General features: G+C 41.9%; 1 protein-coding gene across 1 annotated transcript; it reads left to right on the top strand.

Moving 5' to 3' along the window:
• The first annotated feature begins 1,462 nt into the window (after positions 1 to 1,462).
• On the top strand, positions 1,463 to 25,011 carry LOC140368610 (heparan sulfate glucosamine 3-O-sulfotransferase 3B1-like). The gene is made up of 2 exons (XM_072455576.1): positions 1,463 to 2,194; positions 21,843 to 25,011. Exons 1-2 carry the CDS (start codon positions 1,578 to 1,580, stop codon positions 22,459 to 22,461), a joined length of 1,236 nt encoding a protein of 411 aa, XP_072311677.1. The 5' UTR covers positions 1,463 to 1,577; the 3' UTR covers positions 22,462 to 25,011.
• The last annotated feature ends 1,521 nt before the right edge of the window (positions 25,012 to 26,532 follow it).

Below are 26,532 nucleotides of genomic sequence, written 5' to 3'. Positions count from 1 at the left end.
AAAAAGTGCGCAAAAAACTGCGTAAGATTATGCGCAGAAAAGACACATAATTTAGTATTTTATGAGGAAAAAAAATTGTTTATAGAATATTAGGCTTAATTAGGCTGAGCAAGTCTTGATCCAAAGATGTCAGCCTGTCATCGCGCACGTTTTATTCGCGTTTTCACGTTTTATTCGCGTGTTTTGTCGTGCGTTAATCCCTAAGTGCTCCAGGACCAGAGGATCATTGATGAACTGATGAGACTCGATCTATTCAAACCATTCGACTCTCAACAAATACAGTTCTTAACTTAATGTGGAGTCTTAAGACGCTCCGTCAGAGTGAACAATGATCAGGAAGAGACTTTACGCGTTTGAGAAGAGAAAGTGGAGTTCTGAGGTGCTTCTTTCTGCAGCGTGCTCAGTCCATTGAACCTGTTGAATGGAGCTATTTGAATTTAAATGCAGAGCTTCTACTTATTGTTCCAGTTTTTAGTTGAAACAAAAGTCCGTCGCGACAAAGGGAATAAGAGCAGCGAAATTAGAATAGAATAGGTATTACTTTTAATTGTATATTTTCTTTTTAATTTTACATTTTGCCATTTGCATTATGATATTAGAATATACACGCGTTATGCAAGGTTATTATTTTTGTTTTTTTAGTCACTTTTGTAAGCTACGGTCCTTATTTTTGACTTTCTGAAACTAATGGATGGACTGCAAATCAAACAAAAATACTACTTTTTGAATGGTGATTAAGTCATCAACATTTTGCCTATAACACGAATGGACATTTGTAATTCATCTTATTATATCTTAGTTAAACTCGCCGTTATAACACATTTAAATACATTAAAACAATTAAATTAAAACGTATCATCAACGAATAACTAAATATCAGCAACGAGCAGGTGCAAAGTCTTATTAAACACGTTAATTTATTCACATTTTTTTATTAAGCTTTTTTTAACCAAACAGTAGCACGCGCCGTTTCACTTCTTTATACTTTATATTTACACAAAACATATAAAAACAGTCAGATTAACACATTTATCACCAACTACGTGATCATTTAACCGAAACAGCGGCGCCACACTTCCACAAACTACTCAATTACCCTCTGTCCGTCCAAAAAACTTTCCCCAAACTCCTGAGCGGCGCTTCGTCTCCATAGCGACGCTCCTACGGCAAGGACCCGTCCACCCTCCGCTCCCATTGGCCCTCCTCTGTCAACAAACGGCACTCCGCGCGCTCTGATTGGCCACCGCCGCTGCCTGTCACCCGCCCCTCACTGTATAAGGACAAGCGCGCGGCCGCATCTCCATCAAAACCCGGAGAGAACGCGAAGCAGCGCCGCGGTTCATCCATCACCGGGGATCAACTTTACCCAGTCATAACTATGCTTCCTGGACAGACACACACATATACACACGTATTCATGTCAAATGGCACTAGTTTAATTTAGTTTTATTCACATTTTTTTTTATCGATCGGAAGCCGTAGCATGTGTCTCATTTCGCCGGGATCGCAGAGGTGCCGCCGGGAGTGAGGAGGGCGAACATGCGCCGCGGGGGAAATGCTTCTACACCGGGAGATTGATGGAATATAGCCCGGTCTGCCACAGCCCGCACGCCTCCCGGTCGAGCCCCGTGAAGAAGAAGCTACTTTTACTCGGCGTCATGTTTCTAATGTGGGTTTACATGCTGTACTCGTGCGTGGGCTACTGCTCCACCATGCCAAGTTTGGTGGCGGACGGCTACCGGGGTAAGGAGAGCGCCGCGCCGGGGAAGAGGACAGAGAGCGCCGGCGGTGGTGCTGGAAGTGTCGGTGGAGGTGTCGGTGGCGCGGGGCTCGTCTCCAGACTTTTAGCCAAGCCCCAGCCGTGGGAGGACATCGAGTCGGACTACGAGGAGCCGTCGGTGCGCACAGCCTCCCGGGACCTGCTGGACGCGGACCGGGCGGAGGACTGGGACGAGCAGCCGCCGCCGCCGCGGAGCTTACCCTCCGGGATGATGCGCGCGGAGCAGAGCGCGATGTCCAGCTTCTCCTCCGGCGCCGGGAGCAAGAAGCTGCCGCAGGCCATTATCATCGGCGTGAAGAAGGGAGGTACCCGGGCGCTGCTGGAGTTCCTACGGGTGCACCCGGACATCAGGGCCGTGGGAGCGGAGCCGCACTTCTTCGACCGCAACTACGACAACGGGCTGGAGTGGTACAGGTACGGCAAGAACTCGCGTTACGTTCACGCAAAGTGGCTTCTTTTTTTTTCGTTTAACGCGTTTTCACATCTTAAACTCTTAAATGTGTTCTAGTTTTACTTATTATATAGTGTTGTTTTTTGACGCGTCTTTGCGCCATAACGAAAGTGCGTTCTAGTTTCACTTTTACTGTAATAATGTTGCAGTTTTTTTTAATATGTATATTATTTTCGCTTTTTCTTTTTATCTTAACTACTCTTTATAGTTCGTTTTTTGGTTTTTTAATTTATTTTATTTTTTTGTTCAATTCTCCTGCTTTTTGTTTTTTATTTATTACATTTTTTGTTCAATTCTCCTGCTGTAAGATTCTCATATGTTGAATATTAACACATTTTTTCATGCAGTTTGTGGAGTCAGTTAATACATATTTAACAGTCTTTTTTGTGTGGACAATAGAGTTACTTTTTATGTTTTAGGGCAATAAATCAGCAACAAAGTGTGATTTTGTTACACCAATATAATAATCCAGATTGGTTTTTAGATTATTATGTAGAATTTTAGATTAAAAGTGTCCTCTGTTAGTGGGAAACACCGCATTACCCTTCAACTAAAATATCATATTCAACAACGGTTCTTCATTTATTGTGGACGTGGCGCAGCTTGTCATTTGTCTCATTCCAGTGCTCTCTGCTATTCCCATTTTTGTACCGTTGCACCCTCTTGTTTTACATTTAAAGCTTGTTTTTATGTATATTTGAAGTATTGCCCCGGGCTATAATCTGAAGCTGGTGTACAGAAGTCACACTCTGCCCTGTTTTTTGCGACGCGCACTGATCTCTATTGGACACTAAGCATATTGCACCTTGAAGTGTCTCTGGTCAGATTCTTTACATACTACAATAAGAAAAAGCCATGTATTTTATTTTTTATACTGTGTTCACCAATTCCACCTCTATCTCGTGCATTTCCTGTGAATAAAGCTGTTTTTGGTCAGTTCCTCCTGCCCGTGTTCATAAGCGATGGCCTAAAAGCTCGACTGCGTTGGAAGAAATGACATCTGCAAGACAAAGTGTGGGTCTTTGCCAGAACAAAAACCTCGACAAAACAGCTTAACTTCCCTTTGAGCGGACCACACTAACATTATCCCCCGTCATTTACATTACAAAGTCCAAATTGGGAAGCTCTTTTGCTAATGATCGTAGCTTTATAGGTCAAAGTTTGCGAAATACGAGCCCGTATGTTAGCCTGCTAGCAACTTTGAGTGTAACTTTTTGCTTTTCATTTGAGTCAAATAAGTCCTGATTAATTTAATACAATAATAAAATAAATCGCGTTCATGTATTGCCATTTGGTTGTAATTAAAACGTAATGACACAATCTTGCTAAAATAACATAACTGAATCGGTTTATTGATTAGCTTTCAAAATCCCACCTTCATTTGGCTAATTAGCATGGACGTAAAGTTGTGTAATTGTGTAGTATTAAAAGCCCAAATTGTCTATAACCTACTTTATTTCACTAACACGATTAACTGTCCTTAGACAATTAGATAAAGGAGTTTGAATTGATTAAAAAGGCAGACTCTTTATGTTAGCTTAAATGCAATAATTGACATGGGTTTGCACTTAGGCCTTTCACTTACTTTGATTAACTTGTAGTGATAAAACCACATTTTTACACATAAAGCACAACATTTACTAAATAAATGATAGTGGGAAATGAGCGTTGAATTGTGTTTTTCTCTGTATTTCGTGGGACAAAGTGTTCCAAAGTGCAGCCAAGAAAGTTTGCCAGCCTCCGTCGTCCTCTGCCCTTCATCCGCGGCGCGACAAACTTTTGCCAAGTCATTTCTGTCAAGCTAGTATCTCATTTTTACTGCATTACTAATAATTTTTAGTATCCAATTCTGAAACTGGCATTTTATTGATTTTATTTCATAGCCGGGGAATAAATGTGTCCTTGGTTTTGCGCGGGAGACGTTGCTTTACGAGAGCCGGAGTGACAAAAGTGGACTTTATCTCGGCGAAACAGCCGGCGTTAGCATTCACTGCATGGGAAAGTTTTAGTGCTTGTTTCGAGCGTTAGAATGAAGTGTGAAAGGAAACTTAGGAGAAGATACCGGAGATGACTCTTGGGGAAACGCGCTTTTTCTACCCAAAAGATTTCAACTATTGACGTAAAACAAGTCTACTTTGGAGTTCCGATGGTTTGCAGATGCTATTTACTTGTTCGAGCAACGGATTCGACCTGTTAATTCATTTTGCAGCTATTCTTTCTGTACAGGGTCAATAAGTTTTACAATTAATTACCGCATGGTTCTGGTTCAAGGACTTTGGCAGTTTGTGTTTGTTCTGTCGACAAACACTTGCTTTTGAGGTGCACATTTTCGTGATGAGGTCATGCATGAAGTGGCCCTATAGTGACAGCCACACACACACACACACACACACACACACACACACACACACACACACACACACACACACACACAGACACGGCGCGTAAAAGCCACCGAACCAAGGCCTCAGACAGTCTAAATTTATGACTTTATTTTCTGTTGGCACCTGCTTAGACTGGAGCGCAGCGCTGCTCTGGGTTGGAGCTATCTGATAATGGCGAGACGGGGGAAATTAATGATCTCGAACGCTCGCATTAATGAATAATGAGGTTAATAGAACGAGATTACAACCCACACGCGGCTTAGCGTCTGGAAGGAAAGTTTTGTAGAGGTTTATCTTAGACAATAGACGGCCTGTTTGAGCTTAATGCAGACGTGATCAAGTATAATTTTGTACTTAACTTGAAAATAACGGCAATTAATCTACTTTTAAGCAGGGGTGGATGAAGACGAATAGCTGCGGTAAATATGTTTTGGGGGTTTTACAACGATATTGTTAATATGTTGATACGGATGTCGCAATATCAATGTTTATTCACAATAATCAAAGTCAAATCCTTCATTTTATTTCTTTAATATCGTCTAATTGATCAAAATTCCTCAAGTGTCTGACCATTTGTATGAAATCAAACCATCTGAGCGCTAAAGTAAATTTAACTGGATACAAAAGCGCTGTACATACTGACTAAAATCTTACTAAAAAAGTGATTAATATGATTATTTGTTAAAGTATTGCTGCTTCAATGTGAATGAACTGTAACATCAAATACACAAATTCAGAAAAATCACACTTATACATCACTTTTCTCAGATATACAACATTTTCAAGAGCACTTTTCTGACATTATGTTTTAGGCTACATGCTCTACTTCTAAGCTATAGCATTACGTCTTCGCTGTCACATCGCGGCCCAAGTCGTTCCCTTCATATTCCATTTGGGCCTATTGACTCTGAAGGGCTTTGATATGTAATTACTGTAGTGCGGTTTTGCTGTCGTGTCGCGGGCTCTCCTCTCAGCTGCCTTTTTGGGGGCCCTCTGTTGCTCGCTCCTCCCTCGTGCATTTAATACGGACAGCAGTTTGGGACCAAATGGCGCGGCGGCTGAACGTTAGCCGTAGTTGACACAAAACACATTCTTAGTCGACTAAAGACACATTGTGCGCGCCGATTAAATGGCAATGCAGGCAAAAGCTGTCAAAACTATTAAACGTCTATGATCGGAGCACGTGTCTGACGCAAACTGCACTGGAAATGCCATTTATTACAAATATTCATGCGTAAAACGACTACACAACACTACGTTTATCTGTAAAAATGAACGTTATATTCACAATTAGCCCACAAATCGCAAGCTAACTCTTTACAAGCCTTCTCCTTTCTGCTCCTGGTCCATAAAAAGTCTCCTTATGTATGGTCAAAGTCGAAAAACCCAACTTCCAGCTTCTGTTTGTGATCATAGGTTGGGTCAGACGGCGTCCCGGTACTAAAACTGGCGTCGTCCCAAAGCAGGATGTCTCTCCACTCAACCTTTGTATCTCGTCTCTGATAAATCACAGTACAGTAGCGGTAAACAGACTTAACGCGGCTGTAAAACCAGTCACATTACCTTTTTCGACAACAGTGGCTTTGTTGAAATTGTGCAGAAAATGGCTTATCACACTCTGTCGCGTTTGAAAGCACTTTATCTTTTAATGCCCGTTCATTCACCTCCTCACGCCGGAGTCAGGCCGCTTTAGCCGGCCACGTCCGGGACAGTTCTGGATGGGTGCACGTCTTTTTATCTCTTCACCACAGGGCGCACCCGTTTCCACATAGGTGACCTCTTCCACTCTCCATTGCCTTCTTCCTTCCCCTGTCACTTCCCCAAAATAAGGCCACCTGTTTCCTATAGGGTCGATAAAAACACCACAGCTTTAAAGGGGACGTATCGTTAAAAAACACTACAACTTTAAAGGGGACGTATCATTCAAAACAACACGACTTTAAAGGGGGAAGTATCATTCAAAACAACACGACTTTAAAGGGGACGTATCATTCAAAAACACCTCAACTTTAAAGGGGACGTATCATTCAAAAACACTACAACTTTAAAGGGGACGTATCATTCAAAAACACCATTACCTTAAAGGGGATGTATCTTTCAAAAACACCACAACTTTAAAGGGGATGTAGCATTAAAAAACACAACAACTTTAAAGGGGATGTATCATTCAAAAACACCATTACTTTAAAGGGGACGTATCATTCAAAAACACTACAACTTTAAAGGTGACGTATCATTCAAAAACACCACAACTTTAAAGGGGACGTATCATTCAAAACACCATTACTTTAAAGGGGACGTATCATTCAAAAACGCCACAACTTTAAAGGTGACGTATCATTCAAAAAACACCACAACTTTAAAGGGGACGTATCACAACTTTAAAGGGGACGTATCATTCAAAAACACTACAACTTTAAAGGGGACGTATCATTCAAAAACACCACAACTTTAAAGGTGACGTATCATTCAAAAAACACCACAACTTTAAAGGGGACGTATCACAACTTTAAAGGGGACGTATCATTCAAAAACACTACAACTTTAAAGGGGACGTATCATTCAAAAACACCACAACTTTAAAGGTGACGTATCATTCAAAAAACACCACAACTTTAAAGGGGATGTATCACAACTTTAAAGGGGACGTATCATTCAAAAACACCACAACTTTAAAGGAGACGTATCATTCAAAAACACTACAACTTTAAAGGGGACGTATCACAACTTTAAAGGGGACGTATCATTCAAAAACACCACAACTTTAAAGGAGACGTATCATTCAAAAACACTACAACTTTAAAGGGGACGTATCATTCAAAAACACTACAACTTTAAAGGTGACGTATCATTCAAAAAACACCACAACTTTAAAGGGGATGTAGCATTAAAAAACACAACAACTTTAAAGGGGATGTATCATTCAAAAACACCATTACTTTAAAGGGGACGTATCATTCAAAAACACTACAACTTTAAAGGGGACGTATCACAACTTTAAAGGGGACGTATCACAACTTTAAAGGGGACGTATCATTCGAAAACACTACAACTTTAAAGGGGACGTATCACAACTTTAAAGGGGACGTATCATTCAAAAAAACCACAACTTTAAAGGGGACGTATCATTCTACTTTTATGAGCTTTTGACCTTGATGAAATGGTGCGTCCTTGTAATTAGTTTACTCAAAGTTGTATTTTGATTGATTCATGCATGTCCGAGTGATCTTGTGTTGGGCTGCAACTGAGAAAAAAATCCTGTTTTCCCCTATCCCCGCCCACATCCCCGTACCAGAAAATCTAAGACTTGTGAGTGATGCGTTTATAGAGATCTAAAATGTTACGTAATGGTATAACTGTACCCATGACAATCTGCTGCTTGTGACGGGGGGAAATGTCGCTATGAAGAGGGCGGGGCTTAGCAGTTCAGCAGGTTTGAACAGGAAGTCAATGGACCTGTTTCGATTACTAAGCCGTTTTGAATCATTATTGCGGTTTACATTGAACAAAATGCAAAATGTTGATCTATTTTGCAATCTTTCAACACTATGTACCTGGAAAAAAAAGCACAATACATCTCCTTTAAAATATCCCACGGTCTGTAAACACGAGATGAGTTTAATTGGACAAAACTTTATTCGTAAGGAAATGCAGACACACAGCAGCTGGCTACAAATAATCTTTACGTAGGATCACAAAAGCGCCGCAGCGGTCACCAGTGCCTTCACGGTCCGGCTCCTCGGGGGAAAAGCCACTATTGATCGGTCGAGCCCGATCGGCGGTGACGTGGGGGGAACGGGTTAAGAGCTTTTTGACTGGGGTCAGGTCTGCGTCTGCCGCTGTCGGCTTCTGCGCGGAGACCATCTGCAGCGCCGGACGAGGCCGCGGGCCATCGGGGAGCGACGGCCTTAAAACACCAGCCGCATAATGAGATGGTATTAGTGTTGTGAGCGACAGGCAAGTTGTAGGTTTGATCAGATTACAATGGCAAGGAGTCATGTTTAAATACACTGTAATTTCTTCGATTTTTTAAATAACTTAATTGTTTTAAATCGTTTTTCAGTTTGATTTGGCTCATTCTTGCAGACAGCAGGTTTTTAATTTCTGTTAGCTTTATATACTGGACAGTCTACAGGGCACTCATGAAAAAGAGGAAGTAAATAAAGTGAATGCTAATAATGCTAATAATAAGAATACTTCATGTAAATATGTTTGACAAAGGCTGAGTTATGAGACAAAATATAATCACAGCTTATTTTCCTTTATTTGATCAGTCGTTTTTGGTCTGTCTTATCCAAACAAATCAAAATGGCTTTCAATGTACACATTTTGTCAGCATATACAATAAAAATAGTTAATCATTTGACCCAAAAATAGTCAAATTTGTTCCTCCAAAGTCTGAACTCTGCTTCAAACTGCATGACAGGATTATATTATAGGTACATGCTTGGTTCTCTTGATAGACAGAACCAAGAATATTGCCAAATATGAATGACAGAATGTTCTGGTCATATCGTTGTTTTGGCACGTCTATTGTTTCCTGGAAGCCCTTTACGCCACAGGGGCTTTCAGTCGGGTCAGCGGAGCGTCCAGCTGACAGCAGGTTCACTTCCCCTCCCTCAGATTCTTCAAAATACAGTCTGCAAACAACGAGCGAAAGTTCAGCGACGTTTTATCGTTTCTATTCTCACTGCGCCTCGTCGTGAAAAAACACTCAGAATTCTTTCGTTATGAGCCGCTTTCCGCCATCGTCCAGCTGCGCGCTCGTCGTAAGAACAGCGTCGCATGCCAGACCCGGTGTGTCCAGCAGGCCCCACTGACCACAAGTAGCCCTCTGTCGGCGGGAGGGCGAAACGTTGAAAAGGCAAACCGTTTACAACCGTTTAATCGTGAAAGCGGAGACCTGCGGAGCGAGAGGGGCGTCCGTTCCGCCCATGCCGCCCTCGCCGCCTCCACCGTCCGCCGCTCACTCCCCAGAAGACAATATGGCCGCCGCCGACAGGAACCTCCCGCTGGAACGGCGAAGAAAAGCCTGTCAAAATCTGGCTGTCGAACTTTTCACGAAGCCCTTTTGTAGGCGCAGACAAAACGCAGACGTCGACTCGACACAGACCGCAGCTTTGTGCCGTTTTCTGACCGCGCACGATAAAGAGTGTTAAAGAAAATGGCATCTAATGGAGTGGTAGAAGGAGCGGAGGGGCTGTCGGCTCGTGGGACAAACCCTCGTTGTGTTTGGGGTGTGAATTATCCCAGGTTTAACAAGGTGGTAATTTGGTTGTAGCGGCACATGTCAGAGCAAAAACAACCACCTACTTCCAAAGTTTACGGTCATTCACTGGCAGTTAAGAAAGGCAGCGTGGTGTCAAAAAAACACCCCCAAAGAGACATTTTATTGTGATTTTCCCTCATCATTAGTTTACTCAAAGTTGTTAGAGTTTGAGTAATTCTTCGTACATTTGCTTACTTTTCACTTGAGATTGGACGAGACACAACTCCCACAAGACAAGACACGAGACCGGATCCAATTTTGGCCTCGCCATTTTAGATTTTGCCACCATTTCTCCAGAGATATAACTAACAACTAGTGTTAACACGTTTTCTTTCCAAGCCAAATATAAACACATGTCACAAGATCGGTTTCCGCATGTTCGCGCAATCTTTTAGCTTATAGAATCTTATCGCACGAGATCTTGTCCCATCCCGAACCTACAGCTCTGTCATTTCTTGCTTTTTTCGGGAAAATTTAGACTAAAAAATGTCACATCATGAATAAAAATCAGCTTGAAGGTAAAGGCAAGGCAAGTTTATTTGTAGAGCACATTTCATACACAGTGCTTCACACAACAGAAAAAATGCATTAAAATCACAAAGAAATGACAGAAATACAAAATACTAAATAAAAAATAAAAAAAACACCTAGCCAAATCCAAATTTATGGGACCACATTGGCATTCCAGACACTCCTTCCCATATTTATTTGACATTGCAGCATGACAGGCGTCTCCGGGATGGACACATCACTTTTAGATTGATTTGTTCCCATATCTGCTCGCTTTCTGCAAACTGCACTTGTCTGTGCTGAGCGTATGTCTCTTTTATGAAGAGTTGCAGAGAATCAGTTCAACGCCCCATATCTATTATTAAGTTGTTTTAGATCAATTCAATCAATGCTTTACATGGTTTAAAAAAAAAAACTTCCTTCGTTCCCTGTAAAGACATGGCAGTCGAAACGCGCTCGCTACGGGAAAAACTGCAGAGGAAAAGACATTTTGAGGTGGAAGTTATGACAGCAAACCGCTTCAGTCGTGCAGCTCTCCCAGAGGTGTCCATTATGTCGGCGAGGAGTGCTTTACCCGTGGGTCTCGCGCACAGGGAAAGTGGCAGAGGTCTCGGGGGGTTTGCATCCGCGTGGCAGCAAAAAGAGCAGCTCGTTAAAGGCCAGCGTCGTCCCAGAGAAGCTCCCGGCCCCGTGGAGCCCATAAGAAGTCGCTTTTTTTTTATTTGATTTTTTTAAAGCGCCAAGGCAACCGGGCAACAGCACTCCAATCACGACCAATTATCCTCCATCTTCTCCTGCTTTTCTGGCTTAAAATAATCTTGCAAAACCGCAATAAAACGACACTTTTTCGACACAAGCCACAGGGCGACAGTGAAACAAAACAAAATCCAAAAAGAATTCAAAATACGTGATTGTTTTGAAGTTTTTGAAGCTATTCCCTGAGGTTTTTGTTCTACTTCAATTACCTTTTCATTTGCGACACATATTGAGTTCATGTTTGCGGTAAAGAAAACAGACTTTCACAAAATGACGTTGAATACTTTACTCGCTAATCGCTCAAATGTCTTTTTTTATTATTGGTCTTTTCCTCTGGTCATTTAATCTCATGTATTTGGCACAAAGTAAGACCGCGTACACAGTCGCAGACATGCAGCAAAGGGTGAAAAGGCAAAACGCATTCATCATCGCAATCCCCCGACCGCAAAAAACACGAGAATCCAACGAGAGCCCGTAATTAAACTTACAGCGTTTTTCTCTCGACTCAAAAAGTATCGCTCCGGTGATTATCTCGTCATCGCCGCGCTCTTCGAGACAACATCCAGGCTCAAATCCAAAGAAAACTACCTCTCGTTCCTTGTTTTTCTCATTCATTTTGGTCGGGTTTTAAAAAGAAATGTGAAACGATTACATGGGAAATTACAACCTTTGAGATACAATTAGGGCTGCGTGATATATATTGGAGAACGGCGCAATATGATACTGTGATATCGATATTGCAATATTTAAATATACTTCTTCAACACAATCATTTCAGCCATATTAAAACTAAACAATACATGCCAGATCTGTGTTGGCTAAGGCTATTACTTCATTTATTCATGATTAAAATCTAATCGAATAAAATTTTAATTAAAAAAAAACCTTGTATATTCCAGTCTGATGGAGTCCCTTGATGTTCTTGTGATATATTACGCTACTTCAGAGATATATTGTGTTGCCTATTTGCGCTTTGAATCCATAATCCGTTCTGCTGGCACATCATGAGTCCAGGAGCATAAATACTCGACTGAAATATAAACTGCTGAACTGAAAGACCGTCATATGCATTTCATGTTCTATTGGTCGAGGTTTAAGTTACGGTTTTGGCGTTTTCTTCTTCTTGACGTAACAAGTTTGCCTTCGTGATGTGCTAATTACCCTCAACCAATTTGTGCTTTCCCATTTGAAACAATCCAACAGTCAAAGTTTGTTTTTCACCTCGCGTGCATTACTATCCTACTGTATTTCCGTCTCTGCCACAAGTATCCAGTTACGGATGACAACGATGCAAAACGCACGCAAGCTAGCTTCACCTCTTCTTTATGTGTGTGTGTGTGTGTGAACAGCGAGCAGGCCGGGGGTTGGTTATGGTGGCATGTATGTTCTTCTCCAGTCTGTTTCATCTTTTATTCATCTTCCCTGTTGCTAGATCAAGGAGTCGTGTGCCTCTCGGAGCATGTCAGGTGTCAGCGAATCAGTCAGAATGGTTGATCGGTGGCTGCTAGCGCGCACACACACACACACACACACAGCCAGCCCTCATCTGCAGCCCTGCATTGCCTATTCCCTTGTTGTTGTTGTCTTTTTTTTCTTCCCTTTTCTTTCCTCCTTGTTTTTTTTTTTTTTTTATGCCTTCACGCTTCATTCGCCACATTCAGTCCATTTCGTCCCGTTCTGCAGGAATGCTAGGGGCTCCGCTAGGTCGCTAACGCCTTCTGCAAACAGCCAAAAGCAAACACTGATTAGCGAGGATTAGCGGTATTAAACAAATGTGAGCTAATCTGTCGGCTGTGGATTGACTCCGGGTGGGAGAGAATCAGAACGCGCTCGGCTTATAGTCGTAACTTGTTTAAGCGGTCTAAACTGGATGTGTTTTCGTTTGGTCAAGTTTAAGCTAATAACGTAATTAGCTTAGCCTTGACGGAGTAGTGACGAGACTCTATAGAAAATGCAATGAATATCATTAGTTTGCGTTATGCGTTCTGTTGACTGATGCTCCAAATAGTGATTAGTTTAATGTATATGAATCAAAGTTGGATAATTTCATGGAGTTGGTTGAGAAGGTAAAACAAAAATTATCGTTTTAGCTCGTTTTCGTCAAAGTTAGCCATTTTACACCTCAAATCAGATTTCACTCAGCTCTGCACCGCGTTCTAGCATGAACAGTTTGTCCCGATTTAATTATGATCTAGCAACTTCGGGGATTTGTGGCAAAGTATCCGGGCACTTTGAAAAACAGCTCCCAAAACGGACAATGACGTGCACTACATCCTGTCTTTGAACGAGCTAACAATGAATGGGAAGCTAACTGTAATTATGGCGCCATCAGCCACGGCTATAGTCACGTGCGCGTTGCTATGTCCAGGAAGGCATCCGCGGTGTTTACTCACATTGTCCAAATATAGTCCCACGCTGTAACTTCACTCCTCGCCCGTAACACCCGTAAGCGTCCAGTTACTTCCATTGTATCGCGTGTCGATCAAATCGGTACACTTTTATGACCATATTTGGCGCAAAACTGTTCCCCAGCAGGAACAGTTTTGCTTCTTGTCTATGATTTTCGCACACTGGGAGAGGATTTGGACTCCGCCGCTCTCCTCCGACCATCATCTTTTCACCAAGTCTGCTCCTGTCCTGTGTTTTATTTATACCACATGGCGCTCCCTTGCTTCGCTGCAGGGTTATTAACACTCGGTAATTCCAGACGGCCGCCCCCCCTGCCACAAACCCGACGCAAGTTCCAGATCGAGTTTTCAAAAAATGTTCAAGTTGTAATATGCACATTCTTTCGTTGACTCGCATAGGCGCCAAATACCAACAAATATTTAAAGGAAAGGGATTTAGGGCTTGCAACGCTTTTCAACCGTCGCGTAGAGCTGGGTGGTATTGACAGTTGTGGCCGCACTAAACTTTAATGCAGATAATGTGGTCAAAGGCTTTATAGTTGTGGTCGCTTCCATGTTTATTTATTCTACTATTACTACGACGTGATGTGGCCCCAAAGTCAGACTGGATCCAAGCCTGAAACCATTTGCAACCACAAGTCTTCTCCCTCGCTTTCCCTTTTCAGTCCGTCCCGTTGACAGAAAATTGTTGAAATTGCTCGAGTTCTGTTTGCAGACTCCCATGATTCCAGTGTGAAGTGATGGATGGATTGGAGTTGCTCTGGTCACGTTCGGCGTACAGGGAGGGTCAGTCAATTCCCAGGCTGCGTTTTTTTTTGCACATAGAGCAGGCTTGTCCGGTGCGGTCCTGGGACCAGTCGTGGCTAAACATTGGCGTTTATATGTGGGTCTTTTGTTGCGTGGTGGAATGAACGCTGCTGGACGTGGTATGCAAGTATATTTCAAAGCCAGACTGGTTTTGGAATTGAATATCGAGAGTAACGTGTATAAAAAGTGAGAAAAATGTCTAGTGTAATCTTCCAAACGAGGGTACAAATCTATATTTCTGCACTTTTGTGGTTCATTTTATGGTCCATTCACATTGTGTGCAATACTTTAACCTCACACAAGACACATACAAACACATTTGTGGAAATATTGTCTGAAATATAGTCTTCAAGATGATAAAAAAAACATGTTGAGATATAAATTTTTGCCAATATCGCCCATCCCAGTTGGTGCCGTGGTTGGGTTTGTTGCTGAATGTCTCTACCCTCTCGCCCCCATGTCTTGTCAAATTAAGTCTTCAGAAATAATCTTATAAAGTGACATTATTTCACTAAGTAATTTCATTTAATCAGCCAAATGAAGCAACATTTTTGAGTAGTTCAAACAAATAAGCAAAAAATTCCACCACTTTCTTGTCCATACACTGACATCTACGCAACAACAAAAGCACACAACATTTTTTCATAACTGCGCACCCATTATCTCCAATTTTCAAAAAATACTGTTGACATGATCTGCTTAAATTAGATGTCAAAACAGACCGGCATCAGAAATACCATACAATTTTCTTTATGCGCCGCTCTGCCATCCGGGCCCCGGCATGCATTATTAATGGAGGTTGGAGACAGATGAGTACTCAGCCGCCTCCCCGAGTTTCCAATGACACCATTATTCAGTGGAGCCTGTTAATGTGAAACCGCAGGCTCGACAGCGCGACAGGAGACGCGCGGCAGGTTAATGAGGTTGTATCGTCATTTAGCTCCTCGTGTAGGAGTTTAGTTACGGGCAGGTGTCGTGCTAAACATTTGTGGTTTAGTACACCTCGTTTAAGGTGCTCTGCTGTGGCTTTACAAATGCGAAGAACTGGTACAAGAAAGTCAGATAATTAGGTTTTAAAATACAGCTGATGCCATGTGGGATTGTGGATAAAAATAGCTAGCTTTGTGTAGCCTCGTTATGCTAAGATATAGTTGCCATTTTTGAAACTAGAGTGATTTGAAATACAAAATTATAGCTTTAACAACTATTGAGTATAAGCGCTGTTATTTAAATAAATTCAAACTTGTTTCAGATTAGTAAACCCTTGAATTGATAGCGCAAGTTTGGCTTACGCTAATGATTGACATCCCAACTAGCTAAACATATCGCCATAACACCAAGATCCTCCAGATATGTTCCGTTTTTAATGAAAACGTTGGAAAAGGGCAGAGTTTTATTCACAACTTTCCTCATTCAGTCTAAATGAACCTTGACTAATTCATTAAGGTACTGAATATGTTGTAATAAAGATGAAAATGTCTCATATCGCGATCATTTCCTATAACGTGCCGCCCTAGCATACGTCACTGAATAGTTTTACGCTCAATCACTTAAGCTAGCTTCACCTTGCGCCGCATTATATTATCCCGTGTTATCCAAACAAAACAAAAAGTACTGTGAACACATTCCCAGCTCTTATTCTTTTAAAGCTTGGTGAAGATCACACAAGTGGTTAAGTAAAGTCGCTCCTTTGTGCTTTCCGAAGTCCCTGGTCTGTGCTTGCCCCAGCGCCTCATCTGAAGTGGTCCTCACAAATGAAAGGAGGCCTGTTCTCTCATTTCCTCCCTCAAGTGTCACTTTGCTATCAGAAGGGCCCGGGGCCGCCAAGACTTCAGATCAATGGAGGGAGAGAGCTCAAGTGCGTTAAGGCCGAGCCAGAGTCGGTAATAGCTTTTGTGAGTGCAACGATTTGTTTGATTTTGTCCCATTAATTTGAACAAGTTGGGTTCGACCTCTTCAGCGTCGGGCGGCGCAGACTCCGACTGGCAGTAAAACACTCAAGAGTCCTCAAAACGTGAGCTTAAATAGTTACAGCGCACCCATCCATGCACTGTATTTGTCAGTTTTTCAAATAAACAAGCCATAATTTACGATTCAAATGCGTTCTAAATCCAGACACGCGAGACAATTGAAACCCTTCCTATCCAGAAGGAAATCGAGCAAATAGCTTTCATTCCTTTGTCTGTTCTGCGAGTCAGGGAGACGGTGGCAGGCTGTTATCATCTAATCAAAAGTGACAGGAGCGACGGACAGAAATAAGCCTTTTCCTGACTGTGGTTTATCTCTATCGGGACGCGGGTCCTTAAAAGGGCCAAAGGGCCACCAGCCGGGGCCCCCGTTTGATGCCGTCATGTGACAAGACCGTCTGTTGTGTCTTATCGCTGCATTTTGGCACGTCTTTCAACTCGGCGATGTACTCTCGATGGATAAAGGTGCATAGAAACGAGGGAGATTGGCAGTCGAGATGGTTGACGTGCGTTTTGGGCGAAATATAAAGTTGGATGAGGTTCTATATTTGATTCCTTTTCGACAGCTGTTAAGTAAGAAAGTAAGCTTGAATTTCTTTACTTAATGTCGAGACTTCATCCCACGTGCAGATTATTTTACCAGCCATATTTTAGTACAGTATATCTCTAACTACCACCAATACTACTATTACGCCGTTTTCTTGATGTCTTTCTTAATCTTTCACCCATGAGCGTTGGGCGAGCATGCAGAGATGTTAAACCCTAACCCTGAAAGTTGTCCATATCTAAAACATTATTCAACATAACTTATTAAATTTGACTTTCACACGACTGCCTAGACATACGGATGAGCTTATTACTTACAGAGATATAGCATTACAAATGTAGCACCAAAATGTCTTCTAGTCACTATTTCCAAAAGAACCAAATACATTTTAACAACAGTATTTCTTTGTTAAACCTCCACAAACCAAATATGAAATACACCCATTTGAACCATCAAAAGAGTCAAATATGCCAGATGTTTTGCATAATTAAATCCCAAAATTTCCCAAGTATTAACCAACAAATCGTTATCGATACAGCAGCTCATGAAATCGATTCTGTATCAGCAAATTCCCATAACGACGTACTGATTTGAGTCATTCTAGTAAGTCAACCCAAACCTCTTTGTCCGCTGAAAGTGTACAACGTAAATCCTGTACATTTCAGTTGTTTAGCTTGGAGTCCACTTTTTTCCCCCCGGCCCATGTTGAGTCATTTGGACACTCGTTCCTTTCAAGAGCTCTCCAAACATCTCCCCTCTGTGGACCCTGAGTGGGTACAGAAGTGGCCCTCTCCAGCACAGATAAGCACTTCTCTTCTTGTCCTCCTCCCTCCTTCCTCTCCTCTGTCGCCCTGTGTCGCCCTGCCCCTCTCACCCTTTCGCCCTGGGACAATAGCTCACTTTCAAAGAAAAGGAGGGGGGGTTAAAAAAGGGCTCTTGCCGCTGTGTCACAGAACTGCCTGTTTGTAAAGCGAATCTCCAAAAAGCAGCGGCCTCATAAATCACACGGGAGCAGAATAGCTATTGTTTTTCCGAGCGTCACATTTCACCTTTGTGTCTTTTCCCCTGCCTCTTCAACTCTTCACCAACCATTAACCAAGATACTAGCTTGAGTCAAAGGTGCCATTTTTACGACTTTTTCTTTTCTGCAAATTTGGCGCCCTTTTTAAGACTATTTCCTCGCTAAATTCCGTTCTTTTTCCCAAGCTGTCCAAGCAAGCGACTCCTTGTTTTATGCCCAGTGCAACCCCCCAACTCTTGTTTTTTTCAAGCAGGACACCCTAAGCTCGGATAAGCATAATCTATCACTATATGCACATTGTAACTCAGACTCCCCCCCCATTTTTGCTGCCCTTCTATTGCATTGTCTTCTCGAAATCGGATTAAACGCGAAGCCATTTGACTCCGTTTGGATGTCGGCGAACGCAACAGCAACATATTTCCCAGACAAATCGCCATTGTGTATTGAAAAAAACAAAAGGGAAAAGTTGTTTAAATTTCTTGAGCACACACTAACGGTTCTTCTCCAGTCCTGAAATTCAAATAATGTTGATGTTGGCGCTGAAACGATTCTCAATCTTCATAAAACGGCATCATGCTCTCGCTGATTTGATTGCAACGCTGGAATAATGAGCTTTTCGCGAACTGCTTGGCTTCCCCGCATCGATTCTCCTATTCACCCCTCCGATGTGTCAGCAATCAAGATCATATTATCATAATTAGATCACTGGCACTGCATTAGGATTACACAAATCTGCCAGCTCCGTTTTTACAAGCCATTTTATTACTTACCTAAAATTACCCAAGGTCTTTTCTTGTCAGTCTTGTTCATTTCCTGCTTTGAAAAGGGTGTTTCTCACACACAAATATTCACACGCCAATGGAGGCTATGAATTAGCCATGAGGGCGATGGACGTGAACTAGATTCAAGCTTTTAGAGGGGCTTCTATAGGAACAGGCGATGCGGACGGGAAAGCATTTCCAGACCCAAGAGTCCTGCGGGTTGCATTGGTTGAGAATGTTAGTGGATGGCGTTTTCTTTTTTGCTTTTTCTGGGGTTGCTACACTAATGATTTGGCATAGTTTTAACACTGGATGCCCTGCCTAAAGCTTTCTATGTATCTAGACTTGGAATTGACACAAACGGTATTTTTGACGTGAAAAGTGCCTCGAAAAGTAGATCATTCATTGTAACGGATATGTTCCTTTTGTTTACAGGGCGGTAATCGTCGATAAATGTTGTAGTTGACTAAAGATAAGCCCTGTGCATCAAAATAATCAACTAAATGGGGGTGTGGAATTGGCAAAAGCTCTTAAAATCCAACTCGATATGTGTCCATGTCGTTCTCCTTTCTTCCGTTTTGCATAAATCCACATAAATCCTTTCAATCCTAACAACAAATACAACTTTTGTTTTGGCTTTTAAACCAAACCAAGTTGGTTCATTTCGCTGCAACAACCATTAAGCTCAACTAATGACCGTATCGATTGTAATCAGTGAGTTCTGTTTGCTTGGAGAACAGTTACAGTGCCTCAGATGTCGTCCATCCCAAACGCAAACACACATTGTAGAGTTGACTGAGCGCTCGAATGGTATTACGCCAGTGAAAGCGACACAATAGTACACCAGAGTCCTTGTCTCAACGGCCACGGCTCTTATCAGAGAGCGTGGAGCCTGATACGCCACTGACCCAGGTTATCTCGCTCTGCCTGGGCCTTTTACTGTTGCCATGGTTCAACGCCTTTGGGGGTAATTGCCAGAGCTTCCTACATGAGCCAAACTGGTTCTCAAGTCAAAAAAGGTATTGTTAATTCAAGATATTCAACCAATGGTAAAATGTTGTACTCAAATATATTAAGCATGAATAAATGTATGATTTTGGTGAAGAAAAACTAAACATTTATGAGCTGCGTGTAACATTTCCAGCATGGTTTAGTATCAATTCTGCCTCCCCAGACTAAAATAAATACATAAAAATCACAAAAAAATAGTTCTACAGCACAAAGCAGAAAATTACTTAAGGCTACAAAATATATCGTAATTTGCAAAGACTACAATTGTTTTTAAGTAGAAAACAACAGAATATCCAGTCATATTATGTATAAAACCTGTTTAGATTAGATTTCTCTAAACATTTTATTCTTCTGCAAGTTTAAGTGCAGCTTTGCTAGTTCACATTTCAGTCTTCTCTCAAATGTCAACGCTCCTGGACATGTTTAAAATTCCACTTTGAACACAATCCAACCATTAAAACATAAATCTCATCCAATCTAATCACAATTGCAATGTTTGTTAGAAAAATTGCCATAAATCATTCCGCCCCGATTCTTGAAGAACATTTTTGAGCGTCTGAAACCAAGCCAATAAATTAGAGATGAAGGATTTGGTTTTAAATCTATCATGATTTAACAAGTACAAGCGTAAAATTCCTCCGAATAAATGTAACTCGCTTCTACCCGCCTTTGGTAATCGCTGGATTGTATCTTTTACTATCCTGAGCTGTTGAAACCGCTCCCAAAACCACACTCAATACAGTAGACGTCCACAGAACCAGCGCCAAGTCCGGGAAAGGTGATCCCTGTACCGATGTCTCTTATCTCCGCCATTATAATCTTACGCTTCGCAGTCGGCCTCCGCGTCTGAAACCCAAACCAAAAGAGCAGGGCATGTTCACTTTCCCCTACGCAGTTCTCAAGTGCTGCCTAATGATACGTTTGGGTGTAACAAATCCACCGGTCCTCACCCAAAACGAGGAACGTCTCCGTCCAAAAACATGTTCCTTGGCGGGGCAGCGCTGAAAGACGAGCGGGCACGGCAATTTCCAGTTGTATATTTTTGTGCGCGAGAGAGACAGAGCGCTTTGAAATGCTGCGTCGAGATGTGAGGTCTGGAAGTTCATCTCGAGGAAGGCGAACGGGAGAGAGGAGTTTGCACATTTGGGAATATGTTTAGAGAAAGAGTTTCAAGAGGATTATCAACGAGATTGTTAGCTTAACTGTCGTCTTGGGAAATTCCTTGTGGTGTAAAACCTGACAATTTTCAACCACTTACTCTGTTCTGAGTAGTTTGCGCTTCTAAAACTGACTCAATTATGGCTTCATTGTTTTTTTTTTTTTTTTTTTTTAACATGAAACGGTAAAACAAATTTTAAAGATACATAATACCGTATTTTCCGCACCTTTTTTCAAAGTTTTGGCCGGGGTGCGACTTATACTTATATACTTATACTTATAATCTGGAGCGACTTATATGTGATATTATTTGTTATTTTCACACTTGCAACCGCATTTCATACTCCAGTGCAATTTATATGTTTTTTTTTCTTCTCTAGTATGCATTTTTTGGCTGGTGCGACTTATACTCCAGTGCGACTTATATATGTTTTTTCCTTCTCTGTTATGCATTTTTTGGCTAGTGCGACTTATACTCCAGAAAATACAGTATTCCAGTATGATTGCGGTGAATTAATGAATTATAAATCAATCTGGTTACTGTAAAAACTATAAAACAAACATTGACCTGAAAAAAAAAAGACTTTAACATTTTCATGCTATACATGGTTGAGTTGTCCTGCATTTTCTTTGTAACTTCATTCCACTAAAGTCAACATGACCGAGACTTTTACAAATGGTTTTCACGGTTCTATACGTCACCCACTGCTCCATTTCCACCACCCCAGTCTTCCCCCTCAAACTTAGATTACGGCTAAGTCAGAAAGTCAAATATATGCTCTCTGTGGTCCGCCTGCCGTGCATCAGGACATAGATATTGTTTGAGTGATTGAGCGTGTTGACGTTGGAGCGCGGCCTGCACTAATAGCCTTTTGAGCCTCGCTGTAATAAGGCTAAACAGGCAGCGTGAGTCATTGATTACAGAACCCAGTGCACTCCATCAAACTGATTACATTATGCAAAGGCCGTACCCTCATGCTAACCTCTCATTGTGCGTTTCTTTTTCTTCCAGAGAGCTGATGCCCAAGACTTTAGAGGGTCAGATCACCATGGAGAAGACCCCCAGCTACTTCGTGACCCGAGAGGCCCCGGCCCGGATCTCCGCCATGTCCCGGGGCACCAAGCTCATCGTGGTGGTTCGCGACCCGGTGACCAGAGCCATCTCGGACTACACGCAGACTCTGTCCAAAAAGCCCGACATCCCGTCTTTCGAGAGCCTCACCTTCAAAAACAGGACTACGGGCCTGATCGATACCTCGTGGAGCGCCGTCCAGATCGGGATTTACGCCAAGCACCTGGACAACTGGCTGCAGTACTTCCCCATGGAGCAGCTGCTGTTCGTGAGCGGGGAGCGGCTCATCAGCGACCCGGCCGGAGAGCTGGGCCGCGTGCAGGACTTCCTGGGACTCAAGCGGATCATAACGGACAAACACTTTTACTTTAACCAGACCAAGGGCTTCCCGTGTCTGAAGAAGGCCGAGGGCAGCAGCAAACCCCACTGCCTGGGCAAGACCAAAGGGCGAACCCACCCCAACATCGACCCCGAGGTGGTGCAGAGGCTACGGGACTTCTACAGGCCCTTCAACCTCAAGTTCTATCAGATGACGGGACATAACTTTGGTTGGGATTGATGCAAAATCACAGGGCAACTTTTTCCATTTTCTTCTGTTAAACCATGGCAAAATGTGGAGCTATTGCTATATATATGTAAAATGTACAGAAATATATTTTATAATAATTTATTTTTTATTTCTAAGCAATTAATTCACTAAGCTGCCTAACCATATTTGTACATAACATCCGGCCCTTGTGTCTTGTTTTGAAACATTCCTCCATTTTGTATTCTTGTAGTCCTCTCTTGTTGTCCTGTCAACTCAGTGAATATAATGGTGCTTTTTAAAATGCAGATACTCAGCGCCGACTGAAGGTCTAATTTGAAGCATCATATTACGGGTACAGAGCGCTCACAGAGGAGTCCATACATGTGCATTTGACTTGATCATTTCCTCATCACATTTCCTCTAAGTGCATCTTTATAAACCATTTCACATCCACCACGTCCGTCGTCCCTCACTACCACGTCCCCGACCACTCAATCGTAAGAGGATCAATAGCCCTGATTGATCCTCATTGTGTCGCTTCATCTGGTTGGGCGGGGGAGGCAGCTCTTCTCCCCCGCCCAACTTAGCCGTTTGCATTTCCGGGTAGGGGAGCGGGGTCCAAGATATGGGTGATATTTTATAACTATTATGTTATGGGTGCACAACACTTATTATTATCAACGATGCCCTTAAGACTACGAAACGGGGAAAATAGCCTCATATAGGATCTTCAAAGTACACAGCTGCCCTCTCACTCTGAGTGCTCCAACTGCCTGCTCCAATGAACCGTCCATCAATCAAACTCCGAATCCCACCCGCGTCCCCGCGCGAGCCGTGTTAGCGCTATGCTAATCTCATAAAGGTAACAGGCTGATCGATGCAGTCCCGTTAGCTTATCCCCCATTAAGGGCCAGAGCTGGCTCAGATCCAGGCTTTTGCCCTTTCTCCGCAGTTCAAAGGTCAAGCAAAGTCTGAATCAAATTTTACTGATAGCCATTTCATTTAGTGCAGGTATTTAGAGCTGTTCCCGTTTAATCTAATTCCACCATGGATGTTTTCTCATCCGGTGTGTATGGAGATAAGAACTTCCCTTAAAGGCCCGCTGTAGTGGACTAGACTCAAATCAGTTTTATCAGTGGCAAAGGACCACGCAGCGACGTTTCCAAGCTAAATATGCATAGGGCCCCACCAGCCACAAGAGAGACCTGACAAAAATAATACTTCTTAAACCTTCAAAATTGTTTGTGAAATATATTTAGACACAAACCATAAAAGGAACGATGAACACTACAATTTGGTTAAGTAAGGGCCCCTAAAAAGCTAGAAACGGCCCTGCATCCATGCTGATTTTGGCAAACAACAAATCCATATTGCTACAGTTTGCAACATGGATTCTACATTAAATACATTAGGTTTTGGTTATTGATGTATGATGTATCAAAGCTTGAAACCAATGCAAGCTTCCACGAGATTTCGACAAATGCAGTGGTTTGCTATATCAGTTTTCAAGAGTAATGATAGGTTTACGTTCAAATTTCATCTCTTATGTCACCCAAAACTTGCCGCGCCGCCCCCCTGCGCCCCGCCCACTTCATGCTTCACCGCCCCGTCGTCGTAACACATCTCATCCGCCTCTCACACGTCTCCGATCCGTTTGTGTTGCCAACAAAAACTCCGGGTTCGTGTTTTACGTTCCCACTATCTCCGCGTGTTCCTTCATGCATCGCTTCGTTTGTGCGTTATCTTTCTACTTGAATTCTTGATATGCAAGACAGAGAAAATGCGTAGCGCCCTTTTTGACTTGTCAAAAGGGCGCTACGTTGAGCTATGCATCGCTAATCGGCATCACGGAAAGGGATTTTTTTTTTTAAATAGGTGGCTTTTAATTGAATGTACACCATTGCTACCACAAATCACTGTTAAGTTCGAGTTATTTTTCTTTTAATGCTTTGGGAAAATGTCGTGCCTCTTTCACCGTTCAGCCAAACACTTCACAGAGTCGGCCATTTTGTCGTTGTTTTCAAGTCGGAGCCGTCGCCTGGGTTAACCTCAAACCAATGTGTGAGAGTCGGGGTCATGGAGGCCGGGCGCGTCGCACTTCCAATTGGTTTTGTAGTTTTAAAGTCCGTCGGTCGAGAGCCTCCATCGCCTCTTCTCCTTTTAGTGCAATGTTTGAATCAGATGAAGCATTTACGATGGTCTGTATCTTAAGTTCACGTACCGTTCTCAAAATAAAGTCCCAATGATAGAGAGAAAGCAAACCTTCAATTAAATGACAAAAGCTGCACCCGTGGGTTTGTTCCATGTTGCTGCATTACGGTTGAGTTTTATTCAACCAGATTTCAGATCTAAAACGAGAAGATGTTTGTCTTACCTGCATATAATAGGTATCTAGCCCGGCAGATCGGTATGTACAAAAGAGGACATGTAAATCAAGTATTTTGTGGTATGTACATCAAAAGGAATTAATTTTACACAATGCAAGAGTGAAATGGGAGAGATGTTTCTAGATGATAAAGTACTGAACATTCATAATATTTCTTTGTATGAAGAAATAATAAAAGTATATATTTTACCAAATCTTCTTGTGTCTGCTTGTTTTCTGTTTTTTTAGTACAATATGTATTTATGTATTGTGTTGCATTTGAAATATATTTGTCCTACATACCTGGACGCCTGAGACATTACACACAGATATATTTGTCATAACACAACACAAGACAGAAGCTATTTACTTACCAGAAGATAAATTTATAACCTACATACATTTGCATCTACATTTTTCCTACTTTCAACCGAATGCAATAATTATATTTTGTAGATATGTATTTTTCGGACTATAATTCGCACCTTTTTTCATAGTTTTGGCTGGGGTGCAACTTATACCTATATTTATACTTATATAAATATAAGTATAATATATTTGTTATTTTCACACTTGCAACCACATTTCATACTCCAGTGCAACTTATATATGTTTTTTTCTTCTCTATTATGCATTGTTTGGCTGGTGCGACTTATACTCCGGAAAATAAGGTTATTTAGGAACAAGAGAAAGTTGTTAAGACCACACCCACTTTAGGTCAGCCATTTTGTGTCACATGTTGCACCCATAGATGTCTCCGGTCATACGTGCAACTACACCACGACATCTACTACATCTAACTCAATCTCCAGGTCATTTATTTGACACTTCCATAACTCAGGATTTAATTAAAATATTCCCAAACTTCTCGGTCCATGGCTGTTGGATAGTTGCAGTTGCCAGGATACGACACCTGTGTGGAGTCATTTTGCCAAAAGCATTCTGGACGGCTAAATGGACATAATCTAGACCCGCATTTCTCACAGTTTTTTCTTATAACGATGAATTGACTTAAAATATTCACCAGCTTCTCCGTCCATGGCTGCTGTGTTGCCAGAATCAATATTTTGTAGCAAACTGTAACGCTTTAAAAATGTGTATGTCCCGCCTTTTTCATTCATTCATTCATTTGATTTATTTATACAGGGAAAACCCAATGAAAAAAGTTTTTATTTTTCATGCGTACCCTGTTAAAACACAACACAGAATAAATAACAAACACAGACAGGATACTAAACACAAATAAAACATTAAATCAAATTAATCAATACATTAAAACACATTTAACCATACGATCTGAGATACAATTATATAAAACACTGCGGGTAGTCCTTGACCAGTTCTTTAAAATCATTAAAAGACATACAATAATTTAATCTAAAAAGTCTCTGTGTTTTGTTCCACAGGAACAAAGTTGATAAAAGCCTTTTTTCCCGTCTCTGTGTTGATACGATGTAAGATAAAAAAATGTCCTGAGACCTCAAACAGTGAATACTCGAACAAATGTGCAATAAACCTGATAAATAATCAGGAAAAATGCCAAGTAGAGTCTTTTACTGTTTGTTTTCACCCAAAAGTGGGCGGGGCCGTTCAGGAAGTGACATATGACCTGAGACATCTATGATTGCACCTGGTAAACAAATAAGAAACACACAAACCTTTGCTCATGGAGATAGAACAAAAAAGATGGACATTATTCCCTCTACAGTTCAACCAAACACGTTCCCCTGGTCCAC

This window comes from Eucyclogobius newberryi, unplaced genomic scaffold (assembly GCF_026437365.1).
Source record: "Eucyclogobius newberryi isolate DKJ021-1_F unplaced genomic scaffold, fEucNew1.0.hap1 SCAF_20, whole genome shotgun sequence".
In the NCBI taxonomy this organism is placed as follows: Eukaryota; Metazoa; Chordata; class Actinopteri; order Gobiiformes; family Gobiidae; genus Eucyclogobius; species Eucyclogobius newberryi.
Note: the sequence above shows the minus strand (reverse complement) of the source record. Positions and strands in the feature narration are given on the sequence as shown.

Coding starts and splice junctions, on each gene's coding strand:
- LOC140368610 (XM_072455576.1), top strand. CDS start 1,578: ATGGAATATAGCCCGGTCTGCCACAGCCCGCACGCCTCCCGGTCGAGC. Junction 2,195..21,842: donor AACGGGCTGGAGTGGTACAG/GTACGGCAAGAA, acceptor TTTTTCTTCCAG/AGAGCTGATGCCCAAGACTT.